Genomic DNA, 22,916 nt, shown 5'->3' on the forward strand with positions numbered 1-22,916 from the left:
TTACTTCATTCTAAAAAGGAAAAAAAAGCATTTAAAACAATGCCATAATTGATTTAAACAAAACAGCCCACAACCGGAGAAAAAAGGCTATGAGAATAAGAAAGGTTGATTGAGTATGTGGGCGGGGCTGGGGGGGGCGTGTAGAGTAGGGTATCAGGACCTTACCTTAAGAGTTCAAGTTTCACAAAAGCCCAGAATATACAGATGGCATACGTACACACACACACGTACACACTCACACACCAGTACACGTTCACTTTCTTAGATCTCTGAATGGCCCAGCTCTCAAATCATTAACTGATGCCACATACATACTATGTGTCCCCATGGATGCAAGGAAGAGTTCAAATTCCTCCCTAAATTTCTAAGCTCTCTTTTTCCTTCTGTTTATTTATTTATTATTTGTCGTTTCTTCAGCTTTATTCTCATGTCTACATGAGTGGGAGACATTTACTACAAACTGAACTAGAAATCACTGCAAGTGATTTCACTAAGAAGGCATTTAAAGACGGTGGTATATATTCCATAATATTATGAACAAAGACGAATAAGATGCTTAGGTTTTATTTTGGAAATACACATAAAGCGAGCCGATCAGAGGGGTATAAATGTACATTACCATCTCACTTCAGTTCTGAACTAGAGGAGGTTTTTCGACTTCTGTAACAAACATGTCAATAACCAACCAGAATACGGTCCCTGCACTGAGTCAGGAATGCAAAAGAGAGGGGCTCCAGGAGACCAGCAACCAGCTTTCACTGCTGCAATTTATATAAGGTGCCACGAAAATGCGAGCAAGAGGTAATAATAATTAATAAGCTCCATTTGTTGAGCTCACAAATGAGACAAAAAGTAAAAAAAAAAAAAAAGCTATAATGGGTCAGTTATTTCCAATACCTGAAATTTAAAAATATATATATTTGTATTTGTATTTTGGAGTTGTGAGGCTGTTTTCATTACTTGCTATATTTTAGGTTGCAAAAGCATTTCTTTAATTCTTCCCAACCACTCTCCCAAAACACGCAAAATATTGGAAGCCAGATATTTCTAGAATTTAAATTCAATTTAATTGATTCGATTTGAACATCATTTGCTGACGATTTCAAGTCTGGAGATTCACGACCTATACCGAAAACTTTCTCCTAAGGAATTTCTAAGCATGACACAAACTCAGCGTGAAGCCACCTGAAAGGGCTTCTGGTCCAACCATTATCTAATGCTGGAATCCCTCTACAACATACCTGATAAGGGTCATCCAGGCTTTGCTAAAACTCAAGACATACTTACCTCTCTACATTAAACTCTAGGAGGTAACCTCCCCTCTCCTGCTGAGGAAGCGTTGCAAATACAACAGACTCTGGTCTATTAAATACAATAAACTCAGCACAAAGGCTGTCATCTGTCATTTATACTGCTGGATAAGGTGGTTCTCTAGAAGGAAACAGCTGGCTCTCTTTGGTATGAACAGCAAAATTTCCAGTGTCAAGACCAGACCAAAGAAAAATGAAATCTAAAGTCTCCTTAACAGCCTGAAATTGCACACATATACATAATATTCCCCCTAAGTGAATATGAGTCTCCAGTCTCGATTCTAAACTAAATATTTGTGAAAAGCATTTTGTCGCAATACACTAACCATCTTAGGATACTCCATTAACAGCTGTGATATGATGTGGGACAAATCCTTTTCTAATATAGAGTCTCTGGTGAAAAAAAAATACTGTACAGTTGAATTCAGGGGCATATAATAATCCATTGAGAGTGTAGTATAGGAAATGATTTGTAGATCATGACCACTGAGTTTCAGTAATCAAGAATGTGGTGCCATGTGATAAGGGCTAGATTTTCGTTTTGTATCCCAGTTCCCTTCCGTGCAATAGATGGAAGTAATGTGTAATAGACACTGAAAAAAATTATTCAAAGCAGGATTGGGTCAGCCCAGCTTTCTGGCAGCCACGAAGGATGCTAGTTTCCCAGTGCTGTGTGTTTCAAGAGATGGTTGATGATCCAAGCCCTTTCAGGATAGTGACTATGGAAATGGTCTGCTGTGACTCCAACCAATCCTCTTTTTAATGCTGATCTCCTGCACACACATCTCCAGCATGAGTCACAGTGCAGTGGTACCAGAAGGGTGGCTGGGTACAATGGGGAGAGCAGCATCTGTTTTAGTCATCTTAAAGAGTGTTATAATTCCTGCCCAAGGTGATATGTGAAGAGCTTTCCACTTGTAGGGATTGATCAGACTGAGAAATACTTAAAGAAGCTTGAGAGTTAGACAAATGCTGATCATTTATGCCATGGTCACCACAACATCTCCAGTGCCAGGCCCATGGTAAACACCCAAAATGTCTTGGATGGATGAATGAATGAATGCTTGTTGATCCTCTTCAGGAGACACAATACTTACGACACACCCATTACAAAGCCAGATGTTTGGCTGTCATCAATTCCTCATGTGGGCTACAGGGACAGTGTGATGACTCAAGGATTCAAGTCCAAGTGGAATGGTGGTTCTTAGAACCAACATTCACCTTGTGGGATGAAGTAACAGTTGCAGCTAGGAGGAAAGTTGAGTTTCAGCAGGTGGAAGTTGCTGTTTGCTCAGTGGGGGCCACTGTGGAGCAACATCTGGAGACTTGCTTCTGAAGAGCAATATTCCCACGCAGAGTTCGAATCCCAGTTCTGCAATGAATTAGCTATGTGATCTTGAGCAAGTGACTTAGCTTCTCTGGACTCCAATTTCCCTACCATAAAAATGGAAATAATAACCCAGACAGGGTTACTGGAAGGTTTGATGCAGTGTAGGCAAATCTGGCAACCACAAAAGAGATGGACAGTTCTACAGGTGGCACTAGGGTTCAACACTCATAAATGATTACTTTTCAAAAAGTCCCTGTTAGGCTTTTGATCCTTTATGGGTTTCCATATTGTGGCAATTAAAGAAGAGGACATCCAGAGGTAAAGGAATGGGCTATTAAGGATCTTCAAGTCAACGAAGCTTCTCCTGAAGAAATGTATATGGTGGGTAGAGGAGGTGGAGAAGACCAGATGTACTTGCCCCATCTCACTCCAAAGGAGAGCAAGAGGCCTCTGGGCACAGCCACCTCCCACCCATATGTCTGGATGGGACTAGCCTTGAGTCTTCCCAGGAAATTATCTGCTGGGGTGGCAGTGGGAGGTGTTGTTGGTCTGAGAAGTGAGAATAAGATGAGAAGGGGTGTCATGAATTGGAAAGATGATTCATGTTACGTGTGGCCTCCCTGGGGGCAAGATTACCACCAATGGCTGGAAGCTCTAGAGAAGCCTCCTTCTCAGATACAATGGAAAATACCAGCTGACTTGAGAGGAGTGTCTCCATTTGTCTTTATGATCACACATTTCATGAAAATTGAGCCATACCTGCATTTATCACTTCGCCTGCAGACCACTAAAGTTAGTTCACATTGATTCATGAAAATTGATCATATTTCTCTTCATGATTTTACAGCTTTTATGATTTTTATGTCTTTAAATGGGAGATTATCATTATGAAAAAAAATGTGGCTCAGGGAGAGCCTTAATTTTCCGTTTCATATATAATAAAAGGATGCGAAGTATCAGTTGTGATATTAAGAAGGCTTAAGCATCCCTTGTCCATTCACGGAATTCTGGTATTAAGCATTTCACACCAGAAATATAAACAAGTGTGGCTTCATTTGCCAAAGCAAAGCAGCCAGAATCATCTGTGTCTTTCCATTTAGCTGAAAATTAAGGTCTGATAATTCGACAATTTAAACTCCAGATGCCTCCTTGGATTTTTAAAATCGGTGGGTCATAAATCTACACTAGCCACAACATTTCTGAACCTAAAATTTCGAACACCTTGAAAAGCTTGCAAAAGTTATTAAAGGCTGCTGTCCCCGAATATGTTATTTCATCCCCTTTTTTCTTTTCCAGGGAGGAAAATAGAGCAACTTGTCTATTACCCTTTCGAAATAAACTCACGAAAAGGAAAATCTGATTATTTTTTCCTTAAAAAAAAAAGTTTAGTTGGGTCCTGGCTCCTTAGTCAGTCCGTGTGCAAGCTGCCTCGCTCACTACAACTTTTCACACACTACTCTCATCAAACACACAAATAGTCTCCTGGAGAGACTGATGAAATGGCTCCCAGAAAGCAGCGTTGCGGTCTGTCCCCTCCCAAACACTGCAGTAAGTTTCTCTGATCAATAATAAAGGGGGATGGGGTGGAGAAAAAAAAGAAAATCTGAAAATTCATCAGATATAAAAGGATGCTCAACTTATGGGCTGGCTGTGTTTTTCCAGACGCTGATAGACCTACCCAAGGAAACCTGTGAAACAGTAACTAAGCCATTTACAAGAATAACTTTCCGGGATTTCAAAGAGGAGAGAAAATGATAGAGAAGGAGGGCTGCTTATTTAGAAGTACCATCAGGCTCCTCCTGGCTCAATGGCTGGCAAACTTGGCTGAGCTCCGGGCAGGCTGAGAAAGGCGCCCATAAGTCCCAGGGGATCCAGTAGCAGTGAAAGGATCAACAGTACAGAGATTAATTCAGCAGGAGAATTTCCCCCCCGCCCCATCCGCCACCACTAAAAGGCAGCATTATTTCCGGAAGTATTTCTTTTGAGACTAAAGCAACATCACAATTGTGCTCGGCCTGCGATAGGGTGTGTGAGCAAACATGGATTTACAAAATGTGTATTTCACGACCCTCCACCCACCCCCCTCCCACACATTCTCTAATGTAGGGTCCAAATTCACATGAGGGATCGTTCACAGTAGGTGTGGGGGTGGAGGATGGGATGGAGAGAAAAGTAAAGGTTAAGCGTTAAGAAAACACCCAGAAAAATGTCCCTAACATTGGCTCTGCACTTTTTCTTTTTCTTTTTTTTTTTTTTTTGTCTCTGTGTATCCGGTTTTTCATTGCTGGTATTCACACCTGTGTGGGGTTTAGGTGGTGGCTGTCATTAAATGGATGTGAACTCATCAAATAATAAAAGTCATATGAACCCCAAGAACCCAGACCATTTCCGCAAAGTCATATAGGCGTGTTCATCCAGTATGTTTCCCCATTTCTGTCCGCTATGAACGACAATGAGAAATACATTACTGAAATCTCAATGAAGATTTATGACTGAACCCTCTTCCTTACTTCTGCCCCTGAAGCATCTCTGAGCAATTGCCGTGAGCCATGAAGTTTCTGACTTGCGTATCATTTACAATACTCCTGGGGAGAAGGCCCTGACTAAGGAAACCCAGGCCCAGCACTCCATAAGGTTCTCATTACAGACAGGAATGTGCCAGGCCAGATGCATTGAGGGTTGTCAAATTTTGCAAACCGTCCCTCCCACAAACTCGTAAATTTTGCAAAATATATTACTTTTCCTTGAGTTTTTATGATTATGTTCAATTTAAGGAAACTTCCCCCGTACTTCATCATTTCCCTTAGTTTTCAAGTTATTTGACGTCCAAGAAGTTCTACGAACTTCTTACGGATCGTGTTTTTTACATCTTAAAAATATAAATTCACGCATTGCCAGGCAGTCATGAAGTCATGAATTGAACCGCCACCATCCCCACCTTATAATTTTGGTATGCAACTGTAGGCTGAAAAGATTTCAAGGTTTTGCAGTTGAGTAGACACCTTTTCCATCTTCCATTAAGGCAATGAACTTAATGGAAGAGAGAAATAATGATGATCAGAGTGTCAAAGTTAGCCAGCTCCTGGCATTGAAATTCCATTTTGGGTGGTGGAATGAGGCTCAGAGAGGTGGTCTCCCCTGGACCAGCCACAATAGCAACCGTGGCACCAAGGAAAGACTCCTCCACCCCAGGGATAAGGGCAAGGGCATGAGCTGGGATGGTGGGCTGATAAGCAAATTCAGCCGTCTCCAGCATTTTAACTTGTTTTAGTGAATTTTAATAACTGCTGTGTAATTTTACTAAGTTTCTTTGAGAAGACTATGTCTTTTGGGTTAGGAAACTGACTTAACAAATCTCAAAAATGGAATCTTTTTTTGCCAGTAGCGTATTTAGAGTAGCAATGTCTATAAACCCTTTTGTGTCTTCCCCACAGGAGATGTGGTCCAGAGGGTTCCTTACACATCCTGGAAACTGGGAAGCAGGGAAGACGCTGTATGGCCTGGTCTCATCTAACAAGACATGAAACAGGAGATGTCAAGATCTCACTCCACCAGCGAGTATTTCCGAATAAACTCCAAAGCCAGATGTAATTCTTTACTAAATCAGATTACGAGAAGCAGACAAAATCACAACTTTATTCAATGTGCCATTTATCCTGGTGACTAATGCATTATTTGTATGAAATTAAAGTTGAGCTCGGAGAAACTATGAAATAAATCAAATGCCCTACTTTATATAATTTTAACAGACAGATCCCATTAGGATTCGACTATGCATAGCTGTTGGTTAAAATCATTGACCAGCGCCCTTATCAATTAATCAACTGAGGTCATGCTCGCTCGGCTGTCATCATTTGCTACTAATCTATATTTAGAATTCACTTTAACGTTTCAAGCCTTTTGAACGAGGTTTATCAAATTTCTAATTTTTGCTCAAGTCGTACAACTAACTGCAATTGTTTACATAACATTGCTATGGCAGAAGGGTGCCAATGGTGTGATTTTTCAATGGCAATAAAGCATGCACTGGCATTTCATTGTAATCTCTGGGTAAGACGTTAATCAGACTCCGATGATAATAATCTTCATCATTCTTGATGGGAAGTTTTACCGTTCGCAGTCTGAGCACATGTTGAAGTTTAAACCGTTATGGAACTTAAAAGCCAATTGGTCGAAACACCTAATTGTAACAAAAGAAATACAGTTCATATTTAATAGTTAAGCATAAAAAAAATCCATTGTGCCTCTTGGATGTCTCCTGTTTCTTTAATTAATCCTTAGATATGTTTTATTTCTGATTATGAGACCTAATTTATTAAAGGCTCATAAGTTCCTATTATCTCTCTTTCTAGTATGAACCTTAACGTCTGGTTAATTTAATGGGTGTTTTATCTCCACTAAAATGTCTGAAAGTCCTTCACCACCTTTTTCTTTCTCTCTGTGTTCTCAGTCTACGTCTTGTTACCTTTAATTTTAGGCTGTGAAACAATAAAACAATGTTTAGGTGTTTTTCAAGATTATTTTAATAATTTCCAGTTACTCTTCAAACTCTATGATCAGTCGATTTCCAACTCTGTGATGGCAGGCTGTGGTGGAAGTACCAAAGGCTTTGTTACCAGCAGACTGTAGTTTGAATTGGGCCTCTGTGGTTTACTAATTGTATGACTTTGGTCCTCAGGTTTCTCATCTGTAAAGTGGGGATATAACCAGCAATTGTTTGGTGTCATTTGTTCAACGGAGGCGATAAGTGTAACCAAATGCTTATCAAATGCTAGTTCCTTCACCCCAACTATCAAACCATTTTACGGAGTTCTTAAAAATCAACACATATGGAAAGTTTTCTGCACATCCTTGGGTTGAAATAGCAACCTGAATCCTCCAGGGGCATAAATCGTAAATGCGTTCAGTCTAAAATATATGTTAGGAAATCCCAAATCCTAGGTTAGCCTCCAAAGCAGGAAATATTTTTTTTAAAATGGAGTCTGGCTCCAAAGAGATAATACTACAGAAGTGTGAAGACAAGTATTCGGCAAATGTTGAAGGCATGTTCTCCTGCACCCGTCTTTGCAGTAGATAAAATCCTCCATCTCGTGATGATAACAAGACATTTTTTTTTCCAAAGCATGCAGAATTACCCTTGCAACCATGTGGGAGATTATAAAGGCAAGTTTATCTCATGAAAATGACATCCCATATGTAAAAATCTAAGATGACAAATAAGATAAATTGAGCCTGTGTGGAAACGATTACTTAGGTCGACAAAGTATTCACTGCAAAGCCCCTGGCAAGCAAGATACACATATAGAACATTTAGTTTACAAACTTTTAATAAGCATTTTTTTTCAGGAAAATATCTATTTGAGGAAAGGCAACAAACTTACCTGTACCTACCTGAAGGACTGTTGGACTTGAACTCTTTCCTTAGACCTCATCCTTGTATCTCTCAGCTAGCACTTCATAAATTTGATAACAAAGCATGAAGCAGATTATCCCATATCAATTCATTATTCAACAAAAGGTTCTTGAGTACCTACTGTGGCCCAGGCACCATTCTAAGCACAGGAGAGTCAGCTGTGAATAAAACCCACACAAATCTCCATGCTCACTGAGGTCATGTCCTTGTCAGAGTTTGAATTAAGTCAAAGTTTACATATCAAATCACCTGCTTCCAAGCACAGAATCTGGTGCTTCACCAGAAGAGATGTGGAATCGTGTCTCTTGATGGAGTAACCATCTGGTCAGTGACACATCCTATTTGGTTATGAACTGAAACCCTATGCTTCTTTGGAAATGCTACCAATGCTTGATGAAGGCCTCATCAGCCCAGTCTGTTGCAGGGCCACCATAGCATGTGAGGCTGGCCATTATCAGAATACCTATCCTAACCATTATGGGTTAATAGAGTAGCTAAGGATTCCCATTATTTCCAGCTCTGCAACCTGTGTGACCTTGGACAAGCTGCTTAACCCCTCTGTCTCAGTTTCCCACTCTGTCAAATAAGGAATCAGGCCACACAGACCATCGCCCCCACACCGGAAATGTGTCTTCCCACCTTGACTGTAAATTTTGTAGACTTAGCACAGCGCCTAGAAAGGATAAACAAATGACTGATGATGTCCTCTGAATTGGCTAAATCAGGTTCTACTTTAGCCAGGCAGTAGGAATACCATAATAAAAGCACGTTCTCATCCCTGAAAACAACTGAGGGACAGGGAGGAGACCAAGAAATGAGAAAAAGCAAAAGCATGATAAAGCCCAGGTAGACTTAGGACATCTGGGAGCACAGAGGAGAAGCATCTAACCCAACTGGGCAGAAAGACATGTGCTTGCAGGGCAGAGAAGATGGTAGGATTGCAGCTAGAGGCTCACTAGAAGTAGAGTCCAGATTTGAAGGATGAGACAGCCAAACGGGATTATTTTGCAGCCAAAGAGCCAACAACAAACACAGATGTAAACGTGAAATCGGATGGTAACAGAGCCCAAACGGAAATTTTACAAAAAAGAAATGTAGCAGGTTAAATATTGGTGTCATACTTTCCGAACAAAAGAGTTAATTATTTTTTAAAAGGAGAAAGAACAAAGGAAATGATCTGTCTGTGCACATCTCAAGAGCCATGGTGAATGCTTCTTTCGAAAATATCTAGCTTGCTGGCAATTGTGCCAATCTACAAGCATTTGTTTCAATTGTTTCAGGAAAACAAATTTTCATTTGGTATTTCTTTGAAGAATATCTGCATAAATATTTCGGCAGTGCAGACATCTGACATATTTGTCCAGAGTTTTGTGGCTGGCCCTCAGCAAATGTTGGGTACTGTTAATGAGAATACTCCATTCACTCGTGGAGCAAAACATGACTTTGACAATTATCTCATGAATGGGAGCTACTGTCAAACCAGATAGCTCAGGGCCCAAAATAAACTGTTTAATGTTGAATGCTGGGTGCTCCTGATCCTCTAAACAAACCAAATGCCTGGCTTTCCACTTCCCTCTGGACTATGCTAACAACCCTGCAAGAGATTCACGGACATTGACAACAATTGCTTTATTTTCTGTAGCTCACATTCTTGCTCTCTCCCTGAATTCCTACTGTACTTACAGTTCATGTCACCATTTCCCCTTGAAGATGAGAGGTCATGCATTACATTCTTTCGAGCCTTCCCTAAAAGTGACAAACTACCCTAATGTTGGGTAGGGAGTAGGTGCACAAACACTGAACTAGTAAATCTTGACTGTGTGCCTTTGGACAAGTCATTTTCCTACCCTAAACCTCAATCTCTTCATCTGTACAATGAGGGGATGGACCAAGTGACCCTGAAGGGCCCTCCAGCCTTGAAACACTAGGTTCTAGGAATTGATTAACATTTACACACCAAAGCCAAGCATTTTGCCAGCAAATTAAAAATGGCTAATTGATGAGACTGCTCCACGATTCCATAGCACTTCATCAGAAACATCCACCATGCTTGAATTTAATTTAGTTACTGTGGCTGTGCCGACCTGGCTTGAAAACAATCAGTGTTTTAGAAAATTAATTTGTCTTAAAAATTAGTTGACTGTCATCCTGGAGGAGAAAATAAAGCCTATGTGATTGCATTTTTCATTGTGCAACAGGTAGTTAGGTCATCGTGCATATACTGCCACCGTCTGAAAGTTAAACTGACCTCCTAACACATTCCTTCTGCCTGATTGGATAAATCAAACCACACTGTTGACCCCACGTATCAAGAAGACATGAGACTTCTAGAAAATGTCTTCTTCCAGTGATCATAAATATTGACATGGCCATTTCAGCACCACCACAGGTAGAGGATTTAAAATTTTGTTGTTACTCGAAAAAATAAACCATTCCAATGCTGTTTCCAGGAGATAGTTTGCCTGCAAAACACGAAATTCTCACTCCAGCAACAAGGTTTAATAAAGGTCGTCGTGTGAATTAGTCTCTGCTACCGTTTTTCACTGAAGCTGGTAAAACAATGCAGAGAACTTTTATTCGAAAATCTAACAAAATAAACCGTTCTGCATGGGATGGAAATAATATGCTATTTCTTTTCTTTTTCTTCCAGGAAAAAGAACATTGAAAGATAATCAGATCAGTGATTTTGAGTTTACAATGAAAATAAAACCTGCTTCCTTCGCTTATTTCCCAAGTTTTGTTTTTTATGTCTTCATCTACCAGCACATGACTATTGCAGAACCAAATCAAAGATTACTTAAAATCACCAGCTGATTTTCTTTTTCAAATGAAGCAAAATGTACAGGTATATTAAAAAATAGCATCCCATACATTAAGCAATCCACAATCAAAATTAGATTCTACCTGTAGAATCTAGTGCTTTTGTCAGCTCTGCTTAAATCATGCCATTTTATTTAAGGGCTCAGATAATTTTCCTCAGCTCAGTAAGTCGGTAGATGTTAGCAGTTAAGGTCATCGAAAAGATTTACTTTAAAATAAACTCGACAATTCAGAGCATCACCCTCTCCATGGTATAAAGTGTGTCTTGCTTTGAAGATGCATATAAAATTTCATTAAAGTGTAACATAAAAGTTTTACATTAGAGAAACCCAGTGCTGGACCTTTGTTTAACAGTCATGATAATTTACGGTGTGGATCTGCTACAGTTAAGTAGAAAAACAGCCTTCTCATGATGAAATACAAGTCATAAAGACTGAAACTCAAGGAAAGCTGGAGGAATCCCAGCTCTCCAACCACGCAATCCTTCTTCAGAGTTTTGTCACACATTCTTCTTTAACAAAACTCTGTACAGATTGAGACACAATTTCAGTTTCTTAACTCCTGTTGGCTTTTTTCAATCCTACACATGATCTCAGAATTCACGGAAGTCCCACTTTTTTAAAATCACACCATTAATTTGGTCGTAGTTTTGCCTTTTCCTATCAAACCTTTTTTAACCATTGCTTTATCTCATATTTTCTGCAAAAGAAATCAGATTAAACGACTTGAAAACATTTAAAAGTAATTAAAGCACTATCACACAAACAGAGCACCAGTATTATCATGAGAATTTATTCAGCAACTACCATTGAAAGACACATGCATTTGCAGTCTTTGAGCTGAGTGTGGCTCTAATATCAATCACAAGATGCTTATTGAGCACCTGTGATTGGAAAGGCTCTGTGCTAGATGGTATGAAAGGGTGATACACCATCCCCTAGAAATCAACTTCAGTCATTTAAACTAAATGACTTAAGGCAACAGGGGTGATGCAATGAAAAGAGCAATAAACACAGAATCCTAAGATGATCCACTTACTGCGTAAACGTAAGCAAGTCAATTAGCCTCTCTGAACTCCAGTTTTCTCATCTTCAAAACGGAGCCAATACCAGTCCTTACACCCACCCACCCCCTCCCCGCCCAGTGGTTGTGTGGAGCAAATCAAGTAATAAACGTGGTGAACTACAAAGCTTTGGAAAGGAATTCCATCTACATCCCAGCCCTGGCTGTGAGGTTCTGAATCCACCAGATAAATATTTCATGGTCCTCTTTTTGTTCAAGCATCAGATCATCAAAATTTTTAGGGGATCCAAATTTAAATGGGCAGTTTTCAAGGACTTGAATTTTGCCTTTTTTATATCTTATTTGCAATTCATACATTTTCATGAAAGGAGCATCCATAAAAGAAGCACTAATAGATTGTATCAGTGAAACCAATGCCCTTTTTTAATTAAAAGGAAAAACAGAGTCCCATGCTGGTCAATTACATGGTAATTCCACAGATATTTTTTACACAAGTATAATATACACAAACCAATTCATTCGTCTCAGTGAGAGTTCAATACTTGGCCCCTCAAGGTAACGAAAAAATAACAGGCAATGAGGTTTTGTGGAAAAGCACCTGGCCTGGAAATTGGGAGATATGCATTTTCCAATGTGGCTTTAAGTCCTAACAGGCTTTGTGAACTTAGGTGAGTCACACAACCTCACTAGGGTTCAGTTTCCGCATCTGTGAAATGGGAATAACATCTGCCCTTTCAAACTCACAATGATCAAATAAGATGGCATTTGGGAAAGCGTTCCTCAAACTGGAAAGGCTCAGACAAAACGTCAGGAGTCGGTGGTTCAGGCACTGCAGTCACCTCTATCTAAGAGACAGAAACTCCAATTCCTAGAACTGAGTGTTTGGTTTTGTTACTTTGTCTGTAAATAGAGATCATAACAGTTTCTGCCTCATAAAGTTGTTTGAATGATTAAGTGAGAATGAGTATTCAAAGCATTTAGCTCATAGCTTGGGGCATAGAATAAATGCTCAAAAAATAACAGAAATACACACATATACAAAAAGTACACTAGGTTTCTCTAAATTGTGGTCTTGAGTCCTTTAATCAGCAATACATGGCTTTCCATTTATCACTACCCAGAAGTTTTGAAAACGTCTGGTTTTTTATCCCACAGCAATTAAAAAAGACAAAATCAAAATTGAAAAATGTAGCCACTGTACCAATTGTTTTGTCTACTTGACAGTCTAATCAAGTTATATGCTGGTTTCCCTCTTTGAGGTATGACTTGCAGCTTTAAGCTTATAGAGCTGTGGCTTCTAGATTTCTCCAGACATGGTCATTTCATTGAACTTTTATGTTTTTGAAATTACATTAAATATGTGTAAATTTTGCAGGCAAGAAATATTAGCTAAGAATAATAGGCATGGAATGAAGGTTCAGCACGTTAAAGCCATTTCTGTTCAACAATAATTAGCATGTTTAAATACAATATAATTTTTATCCATTTAAAAATGCTTAAATGCTTGGAATCTCGTTTATGTCTATAATGACAGATTCATTTTGGAGGCAGTCATTTTCTATCTTGATTTGTATATTTTAAAGTTGTTAAATGCTTGACTGAATCATTAGCAAAACAATTCATGTATCATTAAACTGATTTCTAACATGAGATCCTTTTCTCCCTCCTCCAATAGATGTGTCTTTTAAGATTTACTGAGATGGCATTTATTCTTTGGGGGGGGAGGGGAATTGGGAGGGTGTGGAGTAGACTTTATCACGAGAGAATTTCAGTGCCATAAATCTCTTCTCCCCTTACATTCCCTTAAGAAACTTAACCTGAAACGGTTTGCTGAATGAATGCTCAAACCGGCTCAAGAGTGCACGTGGCGCCAGCCAGGAAGGTCTTCTTTTAAGGCACGGCAAAAAGAAGAGAAAGAAAAGATCAGTGGGTGGGGCTGGAGAACAAGAAATCCTGGGCACCTGTGGGCCACAGTCAAAACAGAATTTCCCTCCGGCCATTCCCTTACCCTTCCCCGTGCAATCCAAGTACCGCCAGGTTGGGGAAGATTGTGTCCCCGCTTTGTCCCACACCTCGCCATCCATGAAGAGCCCTGTTCCACTTTTCAGGAGGCCTCGGAAGACCAGGCGTGCAAAGCAGACGGAGGCCAGGCTGCAGCAGTGCGTGGGCCATGCCTGGCAAGGGCGGAAAGAGCTCACTTTTGTCTGGAGAGCAGGGTGTTCCAGCCGCTTGCAAACCCCTCTCCCCGCCCCCGCAAGGTTGAGGAAAACTGGGGAAAGTGCGGGCTGCTGAGGCAGGCCCTGGGGGCTGCCTTCACCGGAGGAAGAGAAGCCTGGCCAGCACATGGCCCCGGAGCAGCCTTGACAGCCCCACGCGGACCTTTGAACTTTCTATTTATATAACAGTTTAGTGAGTTTAAGTCTCTTCCTGTATAACTGCCCGCTTGCAAGCTCCCCTCTAATTAGGCTGCTTGTGAGACATCACGTAAAAACTACAAACAATTGATGCCGTCCTCCACAGCCAGAGGTCTGCCACTGTCACCAGGGCGTAACTGCTATCTTCAGGAGGCGTTTTAACGCTGGGTATTTGCTGGCATGTGGTTTCTTTTCATCCTTTATTTGTATGAATTGGCTGCTTTCTGTATTGTCTTTCTTTTTCTCATTTTTAAATAGTAATAAGAAGACAAGCATCCCCACAAAGAACCTTGGCTTGCCACAAAGTGATGCCTGATCAATATTGGCCGAAGGTGCATTGCAGAACTGAAAAGCTGTACGCTTTGTGGGTCCCCTGAGTTTGCACCCCTACCCCCTGCTTAAATGGCGATCAATGACATCCCCATTGCTGGTAAACACATCCAAATCTAGCCACACGCTCTCCAGACACCTCGAGAACTCATGCACTTGCTTACCACCAGCAAACCCATGCAATGATTTAAAAGATGAAATTTGACTTTTTTAAATATCTTTTTCTTCCTTTAAGAGCAAGTGGTGTCTTTGGTGCCCAGACACACATCTGCACTTTCTTTTTCTTTCCTAGAATGGTTCATATTAAATTCAAATGCAGGTGGACACTGTTCATTCATCCAGGAATCTTAAAAAACTTGAGCTTTGGCCCTTTAATCGAGTCCAGAGCAGGACCCGTTAAGATATTCTTGCAGTTTGTGAAAACCAGGCATACGTTCTATCAGGCACATGAGCATGCACACACACACACACACAGCACATACCTGCACACTGCAGCGTCATCTATACCCCATCCTCTCCATTTGCATCCATCCTAACAAATGTGTGTGTACGGATGGATGCGCACTCACTTTTTGTTTACAGTAGTGAAGTGTTTGCAAATAACACACATGCCTGAGTCTGTAAAGTCTTTATTCATTATGTCTCAGAAAACGAGTTTGTTTTGAAGATGCCCTGATCCATTTACTGTCAGCCACCTAGAACTGCAGTCGGAAATAGCTCAGGGCTTTCTGCTCCACAAGTGAACAGTTAAGAATAGATACAATATAGATGAGATTCTTAACTTTGCTGATGGCTTGTCCTTCCTGGTCCTCCTGGGAAGGGACTGTGGATACCATCATTCTAAGCAGTCAGTCCCAAGAAGGGGCACTAAACATGTAATGAACATGTAACTGACATGCTGGGGGTGACCAAAGAGAGTTTGGAAAGGTATAAATTTCCATTCAGCTCATGGTCTAGTTTTTCACAAAGTTCAACCGATAATATCGCATTCATGTTCCTTCCCTCTGTGGGGGCGTACAAAACGGAGAAGTACAGACGCATTACAAATGTTTATAAACACAGATGCATAAGGAAGCTCGCCCATCACCGGCAAACAGTAAGAAGGAGAAACAGTCCTGGAACATGTGCACAGAGGGAAACGGCAAGCTTATTTGTGCAGACACGTTATACTAATTTGTCTGCATTTCACATAATATCCAGTGTCCAGGACGGTATGCTTCTTAACTGATGTGGCACAGTTAGGCACCTGGAAGAAGAGAGATTCTGCATTTTCCTTAAGAAAAGCAAAGGGAGCCCCCCAAAAGGGTGGGAAGGGTGCATCTTTGTGAAAAAAGAAATTGAGCCTAAAAGAATCCACCCTCTTTAAATATGCAGCTCCCCGTGCCTAAGATTGAACTGAAATTTAAATAATATAAAGTACACGTTTTTGAAAACCTCCTGCCTTGTATTTATTTAACATTTGCACTACACCCACGAAATCAGTTATAACAATGTCTATTAAATTAGTGATGTTATTCACACCTATATTAGGCAAACTGTATGCAAACAGAAATGTTGTAGCTATCAGTTGACCGCAAAATAAATGAGTGAAGAAGAGTAAAGGCTATGTGAGGGGCATATATTTAATTGCGCGGCAATTTTATAGCGATTGCTGCTTTTAAATAACCAGAGCTGGTTATTTAATAACCAGAGCTGGTTATTTAAAAAGAGGAAAGGTAAGGTCTTCCTGCAGAGCCGATAAAACCCTGCATGGGATCAAAGATGCCTTACAGATTAATATTGATACAGCGCAATTTGCGGTTTCAAGGATTTGCTGGGAATTGCTGTAAAATAAAATCTATTTAAGTTCTGATTTTCTTGGCTTTGACACTAAAGGAGTCCTGATTGGCCTAATGAAGCTATTGGCTGAGCATATGACCCTTTTTCAAAGAAGGGAATTGCCTAAAATATCAGATCAACGAGGGAAGTCCTAAAAATATATATATACAGCATTCATGATCAATGGCTGCTAGTAGTTTAACATTGCAAAAGATTTCGCACTGTTGGTCAGGCACTACAGATCATTCGAACTACATTTAAAAAGGTAAAAACCAAGAGTGCAATTCTAAGTCGCCACCAGCGCGCCCTCCCCCCATCGAATTCCTCAGGCTGCGGGGAAAAAAAAAGTTACGTTAAAACATTCTGATGAATAAACAGTTACAACATTCGGAGTGGAAGGTGAAGTCCTTTAAAACTTAATAGGTATGTGTCTCAGTCTTTATGCACCCGCGCGCGCGCATCACACAGACAGTAACAACTTCCCGGCTCCCCGGTGCCCTCCGTACCATCTTTCCAAAAAAAAAAAAAAAAAAAAAAAAAACCAGAAACAAACATGTAACCTAACTTGCCTTTGCGGCAAGTTTACCGTCTTTTTGCGAGCTGACTAGACCTCAGAATCCGAGCCAGTGCGCCCGTTACCCAAACCGACGGCTGCCTCCCAGTGCGGGCTGCACCCGGCTCCAGCCAGCAATGAAATGCGCCTCCACGTCGGACCGGGCGACTTTAGGGGGGCCAACTTTGAGAACCCCGGCTCACGGGAGCCCGACGCCGGGTGCGGCCCGGAACCGCGATCCCCTTGCCCACCCGGAGCAGGGGTCCCCGAAGCCGCCGCTCTGCGCACGAGCGCAGGGCACCCGGGCCGAGCCGTGGAAGGGAAGGGAAGGCGTGTGCGCCGCGCCGCGCCGGGCTGGAGGTGGCGGCGGCGGCGACGAGGGCTGGGGCGGCGGTGGACCGCGAGGAAGCCGAGGGCCGCCGGCTGCATCTTCCCTGGCCTCTGCACCCGCGCGCGTCAGGCACCTGGAAAGTTGTTCCAGGAGGACAGCATCCGGTGCGCCTGGAGGCCGGCCCCGCGAGCCGGTCGGGGAGAGAAAGCCCGGGAGAGGTCGGGCGGCGCGCGAGGCGGTTTGGGCCAAACGCAACTCTTTGGACTTGGAGGGGCCAGCGACGCTCTCGGGACCCGCATCCGTCCCTCTCCCCGCGCCTTCCCGGGGCCGCGACCCCCGGCCGGGGAGTCGCTGCTGCCGGGGCCAAAGGGGGCTTCGAAACGAGTGGGAGGGCGTCCGGGGCAACCCCCCCACCACCGCCCCGGCTCCTCTTAACAAAGGCGCAAAGCCCGAGAGCCGGCGAGGGGGTGGGGGGTGCGGGGGGTGGGGGGCGCTTCTCGAAGGAGAAGGGGAAAAGAAAAGAAAAAAAAAAAAAAATCAAAACCTACCACTGCTGCTCCAAGTCCCAGTCCCGGAAAAAGTCGAATAGATCCATAGCGGCCGGGCGGCGGTGGCGGCGGCGGCGGGCTGGCGGGCGGGCGTCCGTCCCTGCTCGCTGCGGGGCGGCGCGGCTCTCGGCGCGGAGGCTCGCGGCTGTCCGCGGCCCGGCTCTCCGGCCCTCCCGCCCGGCTAAAAGTGCGCCGCCCGCATCGGCGGCGGGGGCGCCGGGCGCCGAGGGTGCCCGAGCCTCCGCTGCGGGGAGGAGAAGGCTGCGGCTGAGGCGGCGGCAGCGGCGGCGGCCAACCGGGCTGGCGAGCGCCTGGCCGCGCGCTCGGGTCCGCTCGCTCCGCGGCTGCCCGCGCTCCCAGCGCCCCGACGCTGCGGCGGCAGGCGCGGTGGGCTCGGGCCGGCCGGGCCGCCCGCCTGGCGGGCTGCGGGCGGGCGGCGACGCTGCGGCGGGGGCGGCCGGGGCAGCGGCAGCGGCGCGGCGCGGCAGCCCGGGCAGCAGCGGCGGCGGCGGCGGCGGCGGCGGCTGCACAGGCGGCGGCGGCCGCGGCAGCATCACACACTTACACATTCACAGGGGCGGAGCCTGGACAGCCCGAAGCCGCGACATGGAGCCGGCACGTTATCATCCCCGGATCTGGCAGGGGCTTGTCCCGCCCACCCCGCCCCACCCGGGACCCCCCCCCCACCCTCTGTCAACATCAGCTGATGGGAGCGGCCGCCGAGTAGAGGGGACCCGGAGACCCCGGGCCTGGGCCTGGGCCCGAGGGACAGTTGCGGAGAGGCCGGAGAGGGGGCTGGCGGGGCCGGGACGGGGGCTTCGGGAAGGGGGACCCTGTCTCTGCACCACCCGGTCCCCGGCCCCACCCTTGGGAGTTATCGCGTGGAACCGAAACGGGGGGCACAAACGTTCACGGGGACGAGGGGGCGACCTCCGCTGCCCGGCGCGCGGCCCCTGCCCGGGAACCCTGCTCGTGTCCCGGAGCACCCGAGCAAACTTTTGCGGGTTGAGCCTCCCTCGAGCCCGCTATGCAGGGCAAGCGGGCCCAGGGCAGAGAAGGCAGGCCCCTTCACCAGCCCCGCGGCGCCGCGTGCCCGCACCCAAAGCCATCCAAGCTATCGCAGTAGTGCCGTCCCGGGCTGCAGGGCACGGCTCGCACCTGGTAGGCCCTGCAGCTGGCGGCCCTAGATTCAGTGGGTTGCATGGTTTGCAAGTGTCGGCACGAAGAACTGTTCTTGTGTGGTCCCCTGGGTTCGGGTTAGGACACTGGGAAGCTGGATTCCACTGTCACCTTCCTGCACGGCTGCCGCGGGCCTTGGGCAACAGGCGCCCGTACTTTCCTCCTCCCAGAAATGGGAAGACTGTTTGAGTTGTGTCCTCACGCTTCTGACTACTGGCTGTCCGTTTTCCTTCTGGCTGGAGAATCTGTCTCTCTTGAGGTGCAGGGCTAAACGGAGCCTCTTGCTCCTGTTGGCCAATGCCCTCGAGGAAAAGGGGTGTCGGAAGCCGCGGGACCATTTCTGACATTTCTTGAGCAAGAAGGCTCTGGAGTCACAGAGATCCGATTTGCTTTCTTCCCGTCTGTATACACAGGGAATCGTGCACAATATTATTGAAATCCCAAGACCAGAACATTCCCTCTAACACCGAATTGACAGATCAGGGTGCTGTGGCTCTTTGTGTGACTCTGAGCAAGTCTCTTCTGGGCCTCAGTTTCCCCATCCATAAAATAGGAGGCTTGACCCAGAGGCCCTCTGACTCCTGACGCTCTAGCTTGAATATGCTTCTCTAATACTATCTCATATTCTCAAAATCATCCAAATAGCTTTTCTTTAATGTTTTTGGCAGAGACACAAAAACTGGGTAAATTCTCAAGATCTGATAATTCCCCTAAAGGGGAAATCGGATCCTAGAACCTGTAAAGCCCACCCAGGCCTGGACCCAATAGAATGTGCTATAGCTCCAGGCTTGGTGACTTTCAAATACGACCAAAGGACCCAGGACTTGGGATCTTTCACATTCTCTGTACGGCAAAATAAAACCTAACCAACAAACAATGAACATCATTGGGCGGTAGAAACAAGGCTCTATACTGGATGCAACTTCAGTACCCAGTAGGGCCTGTCTCAAATGTTTATTTATCTTGCTTAGAACCAAACCCTCCACAAATACTAGTTGATCAGCTGGAAGTCAATGATGGGCAACTAAGGGAAGGGTAAAAATTTCAAATTGGCTTGGTGATTTGGCTGCTTATTAGCTCCTTTGGTCAAAGGCTTAGTGGCAGAAGAACTATTGGCAAAAAAAGGTGACAGTGACGCCTTACTCGGATTCGTGGTCCCCAACTTTTATGCCCTCAGTAAATGATCCTCAAATTGGATTTGAAGACTAATAGTGATTGTCACCAGGAAGAGTGCTGATCCGCCTGAAAATCCTTAGAGGAAAACCAGCACATGTACAATTAACATTTAGATGATGATTATGGTCATTCTGTTTCTGCTTTACTTTTCTCCAGAGATTATATTGATCTGGGAAAGACAGAAAAATAACATGCTAGGTAAACAAAATTCCAACCGAAATAAAGCTGCTCCTTTAAGAGATCCAGACCCCCCCATCGCCCTACTGGTGCACTCTCTTCCCAATCAGCAGGCGGACCAAGCAGAAGCAGAAGGAGCCAGCAAGAGGCAGCACTCTGAACAGAAGTGCCTGCGGGAAGGAGAGAAGAGACAAGTGGTGCCGGCTGCTGCTTCAAAGGAGGGGCAGGGGCTTTTCCTTCATGAGATCAAAACGAAGTGGGAAGGCTGGGCTGGGTGGAAGGAGCTCCCACCTACACCCCAGCATGCAGCATCGAAGGGGCAAGAAGGTCCCTGAGACCAGCCAGCCCCAGCCCATCGCATCCTCTCAGAGGATCAGATCCTGGGCAGAGCAGAAGCTTTGCCTTCTCTTGTACAGCCTTAGAACTCCTCTCTTTAGTAAACCTTCATGCTGCATCCAAGCCATGCCTCCACCACCACAACCAACAACAAAAAAAAAAGCAAGAGGAGGTAAAAAAGCTACCCAGAATCTGGACAGACAGCTGCTATCCTGTTGGCAGCTCTAGTCCCTAGAAATCAGCTTAATTGGCTCCCATTCCACAAGCTAGGGCAGCTTAGTTAGGCTGGAAGGCACTCTGGACCCACCAGTTGTCCTGCCTTTGGTAGGAAAAACTCCTCTCGGACCTGGCAGGGCCCTCTTCAGGTGCGAGCCTCACAACTCTCAGTTCAGAAACTGCAGAAGCAGCCTTTTCTGGCTTTGACCGTCCCCTAAAAAGGCTTCTCCCATTTTTGCTGACTGCCCGTCCTCCAGCAATCTCCCCCATTCCAGAGCCCCATCCCAAAAGAAAGTACTGAAAGGATCATCCAGCAAAGGGAAAGCCACCTTTTCAGAGATGAACTGAGATCGCATGACCCTCTGTGTGAAACTAAAAAGGCTTCATTTTATGGAAATGCTGATTCTCAGATTTTCTAAAGGGAGATTTTGGACTTGAATCACTTTGAAAGGAGTTTAATTTGTAGTTCTCCAGGTACTAATCTTCATTTTCAAGAACTTTAAATCCTCCATTTCTATAGTTGTACTAAAGGTTCTGGTAGATAGTGTCTAACATTAAGATTAATTTAAGAAAGTTTCACCGTGCACGTCAGTTCCAGGAAATGAACAAAGTGACAGCATGCAATACATGTGTCATCCTGTCACACCTTAGATTTCCACTTAAAATATTAAGCATTTGTTTCTGACTTGGCTGACTTGCTTTCTAGGAGGAAATGGTGATTGAGGTTGCAGCTCATCTCAGGAAGCTGGCCCACTCTTGGAAGGAACTGCACAGACTCCACTGGATAGCACCCAGTTCCGCCAGCTGTGACTCCTCCTCTGGTGCCATTGCCAGTTTGGAATGGGCCAGCATCAAAGGGAGCATTTCCATCTTTCTTAATCTCAGAATATTTGTATCTCTTCCATGCCAATCCTTCCAGAAACTGTAAGTCTCCTGAGGGCAGGGCCCAAGTCATTGTCGTTAAAAGCCAGCCTAGCACAGTGGTTTTCAGGGCCTCTCCAGGCAGTCTCTGTGGAGATGGCAGCCTCTTTGATTTCAAATTGGGTCAGGACCTGTTTGTAAAGCCTAGGACAATTCTGCGAACATAGCATGAGCCTCGTGTAATACTTTCTCACAACGCCTGGTCCTACCACTTTGTACTTGATCTCAATCACATGCCATGATTGAAAGTCCCTACCCTGGGGTTTTCTGGTTATTGTAGATGAAGATTCCATTGGACAGATCATCCAGTGTCCCTGGCTTTGGGTCCTAAATATCAAACACCGTATAAGCTTCATGTCAGTCATCCGCTTCATTAGGTTTACGGTACTTGAAAGGTGATGGTTTTCCTATTTTATATGTCACTGTGAAAGCACATTGCATTAGTGTGTGCAAGGTGTCTATTTGGGGTAATGAAAGGGATTTGGTGACAGATGGTACTGTTGGTAGCACATCATTGGGAATGCAATTAATACCACAGAATTTTACACTTATAAATGGTTAAAATGAGAAACTTTGGGTCATATATATGTGTGTGTGTGTGTGTGTGTGTGTGTGCATGTGTGTGTGTGTTACCACAATAAAATTTTGTAAAAAGCTTATTGCAGTAATTCCTTACACATATTTAACATAATAATAAAAGCAGATACCACCAACTGAGCCTTTATTTCTTCCAGGCCCTGTGCTAAGTGTTTCACACGCATTATTTCCTTGGCTCCTCACCATGATTCTCAGGGGCAGGTGCTATTATTATCCCTCTATTGCAAGAGGAAAGTGAGGCTCACAGAAGCTGAACGCTCGCCTGAAGACACAAAGCTTCTAAGTGCTGTAGTCAGGCTGTGTCTCAAGCTTTTGCTGCCATGCCACCTCGACTCCATAGTCATGAGCTTTCCTCTTATTGTGGTCCTGCGAGGGCCGCAAGGTCGGGGCAATCATTTCCATTGGCCAGTAGAAGAAACTAAGG

General features: G+C 44.3%; 1 protein-coding gene across 4 annotated transcripts in view; it reads right to left on the bottom strand.

Moving 5' to 3' along the window:
* AFF2 (ALF transcription elongation factor 2) overlaps nt 1–17,964 on the bottom strand; it is a 506,169-nt gene extending 488,205 nt beyond the window's left edge. For all 4 annotated transcript variants that reach the window (XM_077144839.1, XM_077144837.1, XM_077144840.1 and 1 more), the window contains exon 1: nt 17,891–17,964. In XM_077144839.1, the coding sequence (XP_077000954.1) occupies nt 17,891–17,937 (47 nt within the window). In that variant the 5' untranslated portion in view covers nt 17,938–17,964. The remainder of the gene's footprint in view (nt 1–17,890) is intronic.
* Between the last annotated feature and the right edge of the window lie 4,952 nt (nt 17,965–22,916).

Source organism: Tamandua tetradactyla, chromosome X, assembly GCF_023851605.1.
Source record: "Tamandua tetradactyla isolate mTamTet1 chromosome X, mTamTet1.pri, whole genome shotgun sequence".
Lineage (NCBI taxonomy): Eukaryota > Metazoa > Chordata > Mammalia > Pilosa > Myrmecophagidae > Tamandua > Tamandua tetradactyla.